At 38.1% G+C, this 8,366-nt stretch overlaps 1 protein-coding gene across 1 annotated transcript; it reads right to left on the bottom strand.

Moving 5' to 3' along the window:
- Nucleotides 1-2,338: 2,338 nt before the first annotated feature.
- LOC104507005 (olfactory receptor 6B1-like) lies at nucleotides 2,339-7,430 on the bottom strand. Its single transcript, XM_010148158.1, has 2 exons — nucleotides 6,894-7,430; nucleotides 2,339-2,443 (listed from the first exon to the last, which is right to left on the bottom strand). The coding sequence occupies exons 1-2, from the start codon at nucleotides 7,428-7,430 to the stop codon at nucleotides 2,339-2,341; spliced, it is 642 nt and encodes a 213-aa protein (XP_010146460.1).
- Nucleotides 7,431-8,366: the final 936 nt, after the last annotated feature.

Raw genomic sequence — 8,366 nt, 5'->3', positions numbered from 1 at the left:
TAATTGGAGTACTGTTACTAGGAAGTAAGTGCATGAATACCTCTGTCTCTTTACCATAGCATAGGGTCTAAAAAAAGACTAAAGAAATGAAATATCCAAATGTATGTTTCATTGGAAGATGGGCATTCTGACTGCCATTCATTTCCTCTAACTTTAATTAAAATCCCAGAAGTCTAAGAGGTCTACGGTTTCGAAGAAACTTCTGGGGATAGTGTACATGACATACATGATGATGTACATAAGACATACATAATTTAGTATTGTTCTAAGAATTAAACGGTAAAGAGGACTATAATCCAGTGTCTGGAAGCTCTCCTGTGTGTTCCTTAATATTAAACTCTAGCCATTTAGTATTCTCTTTTGATATCTATTTTTGGATGAAATATGTGACATGCAAATGTCACACATTGTTAGGTGCACTGCACCCAAAAGATCTCATTAAAATCTAGGATCATTAGATTCTTAAGTGTTATGAAGATCCTATATGCGACTCTCTATCTGTACTCTAGCTATCTCAGTTTTATAGAAGTTAAATGTTATAACTAATCCTCCAAGCTCTAGAGTTTGAATCTTTTCTTATTTTCAGTGTTTCTGTAATGTAGAGAATAGATACAATTAGTTCAAAGAAATTACCTAATCAGGCTAACAAGGTACTGAAGAGAAACAAAAGATACTGATCCCCTAGAGGGTATTGTGCATAGTTTACAGGTTTGGTTTTTTTGGTTGGATTTTAAGAAATTGTCTGGTGTGATTCCTCCTATTTTTTTTTTTTTTACTCACTTTCTTAGTAATTTTTTAGTAAACTGTACTATTTCAAGTGAATTTTATTGTGAACTGGAGTTGTTAATTGTATTGATTGCCTATGTTCCATTAGAAAAGTCACTGTCTGTTCTTCAGTCTGAGGAAGGGGCAATTAGAACTCACATGTTCTCATGTTAATTAACAGTGGTCAGTTGATATGGTTAACTAAACAAGCCAAGTTGGTATCCCATTAAAAATATTCCTTTCTTTCAAGATAAAGGAACATAGGACAATATTGAGAGTACTAGGAAGGTGGCACTAGAGTATAACTAGGAGATGAGGAGCACAGGTCACAGTTTTGCTATGGAAATTGAGCAACAGCAATCATAGGGATATGGAAGAAACCATGATTACTTTAATGGGTGTAGGTATCACAAAACTTTAGAAAATTAGGGACTGGTTTGGGTACCTAAGCATACTTATGCAGTGCTGCTTAAGGTGCCTAATGTTAACCTGTCTTGGCCTCTGTTAATGCTTAAGAGTGCATATGTCTTTCCTATGCTATAAAGACATCCCTAGATAGTCACCTTTTTATTGGTTAGACTTGATGATGTTAAAGGTCTTTTCCAACCAAAAAGACTCTACAATTCTAACCTAGGAACCTATGAACACTACAAAGGCTCTAGACCTTTTATGGACCAACAAGCTAAAGGTAGAGGAAATTAATATCATTCCCAACTCCCAGTTTTTCTGTTTGTGTCAACTAGCATTCTGTCAAATTCGATCAAAGCCAAATGTAAAGGTAAACAACATTGTCAACATGCATTTTGGGTTTGGAGGTATCAAAAGTTTATTCTTGCATATGCATGGCATTACCATCTATTTGGTCTCAGTGCCAAGTAGATTCTATTGTTCTTAAAAGTTAATTTTAACACTAAGATTTACAGTTTTTCATGATAGAACTAGAATGGATTCCATTTAACGTTAAGACAGTTAATGTAGTATCTAAATACATGAATCTATATGTGATCTGTATTTCCAAACTCTGAACAGTGTCTGAAGTGCAGATTCAGTCAATGCAGTCTGGACTTAATTCACAATCATCCATTTTGAGATATCTCAGAACACCCCAGAACTTGCACACATATGTGGCAAATACAGTGTGGAATTTATGGAAGATCTGTGTTATTTTTGGAGAAAAAAATAAAAAGAAAAAAGGCATCTAAGCAGAGTACTCATATGGAACTAGATTCCTACTTTGATGCATTTGAATCCTGCTCTCAGTGAAGCAAGTCAATAACTCTGAAACAAATACCTACTGACTGGACAGCTACAGAGTTCTCTAGACTCCACAGACTGTATTAAGAAGATCCTTAAGAGAGGTTAAGAATTTTTTAACCTCTTTCATCTTGTCAGCTGTCAGAGCACTGTGTGCTATTTCCTTTGTCATGTAGAACATAGAGACAGCAAAGAGATAGGAAAAGCAAGGAAAAGCAAGGTAATTTTCCTCCCTTCAGATAAAAGATTAATCAAAGTTCATCACAACATGCGAATTGGCAATAAAACTAAGTAACCCCAGTGACTCTTTTATTGAATCCTATTGTCTGTAGTTTGAGGAATGAGGACATGAGAGGAACCCTGAGAAAAAGATGGAGGAATATTGATTTTGTATGGAAATGAAATAGACTATTCCTATTTTGTTCTGGTGGTGCAATTAAATTTTACAACCATTCTGCAGTGATGATCAGAAGCCAGTAAGGGAATTCTAAAATATCTAAAACACCTAGGTGGTGTTTTTTTAAAGTAGCAGATTCCTACCATGAATTGGAGTCCTGTTCAAATATGCCCAGTGAAAGCAGATGAATTCCAAATACAGAAATACCCAAATACAGAAATCCACAAAAGAATTAGAAAAGCTATTAATCACACCAAGAAAAAAAGGAGTTATTTTCCATATATCTGGGAAGAATGCAAATTAGTTGCCTAATGATAGATATCTAGGTTCAGCTGGGATCCTGCAGTGTATTTTCTGGGGACTCAAACTATTTCTATGGAAAAGTTTCTAGGGACTCAAACTATTTCTGTGGTTTTCTGTAGGTTCTCTGTCATATTTCACAATCCTCACAGATCTATCCATTGTCCAGGGTGTGTCAGATATTAATAGAAGTCTGCCTTCAGGCTATTGAGTCAAACCTGGAGAAGGAGGTCCCAAGCTTTGTGAATGTGGTTTGTCTTCAGCTCATATAATTTTGGGCACATAAATATTATTATATTATATATTATTATATTATTTGGCCACATCTAAATATAATTTGGGGTGTAATCTGACTCCAGATCCAGACACCTATTTGCAGGTGTGTACAATCCCACTGATTGTCTGAATTCACATTATAGTAAAAAAAAACCCGAAAACCCCAGATCCATACAGTTAATGTAGTCTGGAGATTGAATCTACTGAAAAAGTACAGGTGTCATCCACAGTGACAGTTTAGAAACCCACTTAAAATGTAGACATTTTGATAATCTGATGCTTAAATAAAGATGTTTAGTGTAATTTCAGATGTCTGGGAGTATTGAATCTGTCTTACAAATGCCATTCCAAAATGGTATGAGCTTCTTATAGCTGTTGTATCTCCCAGTTGTATGTCAGAAATCTCATACCGTATTAGTCTATGTGAAGAACCCATGCTAATAATCACTTCATAGATAATGAGACCATCATTCAGAGAGCATATGTGATAAGCCCAAGATGAAATTGTTGCTGAAGGACAGAATTTCTAAATTTGTCTTAGAATCTTTATCTCTAATGTTTTATAACTATAAATATAGTATCTGCTAGAATGGTATCTACTATGTTGTAGACCTTGATGGGCTACAGAGGGATCATCTATGTCACCATGGTCTTCTCCATGGATCTCTCTTGGACCTGGCTGGATTTGGCTCTGTCCAGCATGGGGACAGCTTCTGGCACCTTCTCACAGAAGCCACCCCCGCATATCCCCTGCTACCAAAACCTTGTCACCTTAACCCAGTGCACAGGTACAGGACCACATAATGATAAAGGATACAGGATGATACTGGTCTGAAAAGGATTTGCCAAAAATACTGTAAATGTGAATAATTTTGCAACAAGCAACCCAGTGGCTATGGAGAGGTTAGCAAAACTGAATGCAGCAATTGCTGTCTGCAGCAATTCAATTACTGCAGACATAGAGTAAAACTTCTCATATGTAATCACCTGTATAAGAAAAGTTCTTATTATCTTGGATCATCTAAAATTGTGCTAGAACATTCTCATTAGACAACTGAATTATACCCTGAAGATATACCTAGTGCCTACAGAACAACTTGGCTCACGCTAAAGTCAGTAATGATATATGGCCATCTAGAATAAATATAATATAGTGGAATAGAATAGAATAGAATAGAATAGAATAGAATAGAATAGTTCACTTGGAAGGGACCTGCAACGGTATTTCAGTTCAACTGCCCAACCATTTCAGGACTGACCAAAAGTTAAATCATGTTGTTAAGAACATTGTCCAAATGCTGCTTAAACTCTGACAGTTTTGAGGCATTGTCCATCTCTCTAAGAAGCCTATTCCAGAGTTTGATCACCTTCTCTGTAAAGAAACGCTTCCTAATGTCAAGTTTGAACCTCCCCTGACACAGCTTTGAACCATTCACACATCCTGTCACTTGGTACCAGGGAGAAGAGGTCAGGACCTACCTCTTGACTTCCCTTCCTCAGGAACCTGTAGAGAGCAGAGGTCACCCCTCAGCCCACTTTTCTCCAAAAAGACTGCCCAGTCTTTTTTTGCTACTCATAGGAAATGCTTTCTGGCCTTTTCACCAGCTTTGTTACTCCCCTCTGGATGCAAGGTAAGGACCTTCACATCCTTCTTAAATTGTGGGGTCCAGAACTGCATGCAATACTCATGGTGAGGCTGCACCAATAATGAATACAGTGGGATAATCACCTTTTTCGAACAGTTAGTTTAGTGCATTTCATGCATCTGAGGATGCAGTTTGCCCTCTTGGCTGTCAGGGCACACTGCTGACTTGTATTGAGCCTGTTGTCAACAAGTGCCCACCCCAGATCCCTTTCTGCAGGGCTGCTTTCCATCCACTCTTCTCCTAGTTCATACTTGTGCCTGACATTACTCCATCCCAGGTGCAGAATCCAGCACTTGGACTTTTTAAATTTCATGCCATTGTTAGTGTTCAAGGTACTCATCTACTTAGATGCCACTGCAAGGTATCTTGTCCCTTGAGCGAGTCAACAACACCTCCCAGTTAGAAAATTTGCTTATGGTTCATTCAACTCCTGCACTAGATCATTGATAAATATATTGGACGACACTGGCCTTAGAACTGTGCCCTGAGGAACACGACTGGACACTGGATTTCACTGTAGTCCAGTGATTGCACTGATTGGATTCCCATCATCTGCCAAATTATTCAGACATTTGGGGCCCAAGAGGTAGAGATCAGCAGCGTGTCCTCTAGTATATTCTATAGTACTTGAAACCATCACACATACCGACACATATGACGTAACACTTGACAAATATTCAAAAACTTCTGCAGTTACAGCCTGAGGCTATAGAAGAAACCATAGAATATCACATATGGCACTAGACACTGATTCCTTGGCAATCAAACTGTGCAACTGTATATTGACTTGGCATTTTAGACACTTAAATTAAGACATCTGGAGCTGAATCTTATTCTCATAACATTGTTCATGTGTTTAAACATATATTTTACATATCATTTGAGATATTGTGTCAGAGGTCTGGAAGGTAGAACACAGTATCTATGGGAGATTTATACTCTTCTGATGTGACAGATGAGGACTAGAATATCATAGTGTATCACAAATGGCACCTGTGCCCTTTCACATTGTGATACACAGCATTATATATCCAATCTGTTTGCTCTAATGTGCAGTAAGGTATATGCTTCAAGGACTGCATCTTTGATCTGTTATGGGTCAGTTTGACCACAGAGGATTTTCCTGTCATTCAGTGTTGGGAATTGCTGGTAACCCGGAGAGGTAAACATATCCGGAAGATTATTTAATCCAGCTGTGCCCTTTCACATTGTGATACACAGCATTATATATCCAATCTGTTTGCTCTAATGTGCAGTAAGGTATATGCTTCAAGGACTGCATCTTTGATCTGTTATGGGTCAGTTTGACCACAGAGGATTTTCCTGTCATTCAGTGTTGGGAATTGCTGGTAACCCGGAGAGGTAAACATATCCGGAAGATTATTTAATCCAGAAAACTAAATTAAAAAAAAAAAAAAAGGTGCTGGTTCAGTACAATGCCAAGTAAGAGAGACAAAGACACACCAGTGTCAGGTATCACAGATACCAAGTGGGAGCTGATTACAGGCTATACTGTTAAATTCAACTACAAAGTTTATCCTGCAGGCAATGGATATGCGCAGCACAACAAAAATCTGAAGGCCAAGCTGTACATGCAGCAAAGCATGTGCCTGGACCTACACAGGTTAAATGTTACATAGATCATTAATTCCTCAGTGTGTACAATGGCCTTCAAGTCAGGGTTACTACACAAACATAAGTTTGTGTGAAGATATATCTATACAAATAGTATACATACAGAAAGAATAACATTTTCTGAATACAGTAAGATTGTGATAGAATAAGGAAGTAAACCTATTTTTTTGGCAGGCATTTTAGTTCACTTTAACTGTGTCTGTAGAGTTTTAGTCAACTGTTTTTCAATGATATCCAACATTCCTATATGGTTCTGAAAATGATAAATTTAGGGTTTTCACAAGGAAATTATACATCAGCCAAGGTTCTTTTATGAATTATATTATTAGTATTGTAGCAGAATAATTTACAGTGAGGTGTAGCTCAGTCATCAAAACACCCTCAGGAATGGGAAGGAGACATTTCTACATAGAAACGATGATACAATTTTTTCCTTGCCGGACTTCAGTGCAGTGAGACAGTGACGTCTGAGTCAACAATGAAAGAGTTGCAGTACTCTTACTCAACTAATTTCAAGAAGGAAACCTCACTACTGTCTGTATTTCTCTGTATGCTCAGCCAATAACTTATTGGTGTGCAGAGCAGCTTGTGCCTATGATCTTTCTCAGAGTCTCTTTCACCTCCTTGTTCCTCAGACAATAGATTAGAGGGTTCAGTGCTGGAGTGAATACAGCATAGAAGACAGACACTACTTTGTTAAGGTTGAATGGATGAATTCTTCTGGGCCTGGCATACATGAAGAGAGTGGCTGAGAAAAACATGATGACTACAGTGAAATGGGAGGTACAAGTGGAAAAGGCTTTTCTCCTTCCCTGGGCTGAAGGCATACACAAGATAGTTGACAAGATACAGCAGTAAGAGAAAATAATGATCAAGAGAGGTATCAGCAGGATCACCAAGGCTAATACAAAGTCCACTGTCTCTGCAAGGGACATATCAGTGCAGGAAAGGTTCAGGACTGGAGAGATGTCACAAAAGAAGTGGTTTATGACTTGTGGACCGCAAAACGTAAGGCGTGAGATAAATGACACTTTGACCAAGGAAATAGAAAAGCCTCCTGCCCATGAGAGAATTGACAGCTGAAAGCACAACTTGTGGGTCATGATGGCTGAGTAGTGCAGGGGGTGGCAGACAGCCAAATAGCGGTCATAGGCCATTACGGCCAAGAGGACACATTCAGTGCACATAAGGGAGATAAAGAAATATAATTGAGTCATGCAGTTGGAGAATGAGATGGTCATGCTCTGTGACCAGAACCCAAATAAAAGCCTAGGCAGTGTTACTGAGACGTACCAAATCTCCAGGAAGGACAAATTCCCCAGGAAATAATACATGGGCTTTTGGAGGTGATGGTTCCTTTTCACCACAAAGATGATGACTGTATTCTCAGTGATTGTTACTATGTAGGTGATCAGAAAGACCAGGTAAAGCAAGAACTGGATCTGCACCCCATAGGAAAATCCCAGAAGAATGAACCCGTTGATAGGAGTTTGGTTCTTCATTCCATAGTGGGTGCCCACAGCTATCCCTGCAGGTGTTAAAGCAGAAGAAAAAGCAAATGTAAGTGTTCTACACAAGTAAGTTTTGTGAAGAATTAAGACACTTAGTAAACTATTTCCCATGGAAACCTTTTACAAAGTAGAACCTATCTTTCTTTCAAGAAAGAAAGTGAGAGGGACATGTCTTTTTTTTTTTTTTTCCCCAATGACTTGTTAGTTTGCTTTCAATAGTAACATTGGAAAACCAACCCAAAATTTAGCAATGAAAGTTCCAGAAGACCTCTGTAATGCACACTGTTTTTCTGAGGATGTAGTATCGAAGAACATAGACACCCTGGCTGCTGACATTCACATTGCTGAAAACAGATCCACAAAACTTCACGTAGTATATAGATAAAAAAGAGCGAAATACATAGAGGTAATACTAATTAAACATATATTTTTGAAAATGCTGGAATTCCTAGATTTGCTATTAGGAAATTACCTCCCTCTGTATTTTTCATTGACAGCAGTCAGGTTTATCAGAAGAGACTGCTACAGGGATTACAACTCTCTTAGCTATAGATTTTAGGAGTTTAAGCAAGAAATTTTTAG

The sequence above is a fragment of the Eurypyga helias genome, unplaced genomic scaffold (genome assembly GCF_000690775.1).
Source record: "Eurypyga helias isolate BGI_N326 unplaced genomic scaffold, ASM69077v1 scaffold12383, whole genome shotgun sequence".
Classification (NCBI taxonomy): Eukaryota; Metazoa; Chordata; class Aves; order Eurypygiformes; family Eurypygidae; genus Eurypyga; species Eurypyga helias.
Note: the sequence above shows the minus strand (reverse complement) of the source record. Positions and strands in the feature narration are given on the sequence as shown.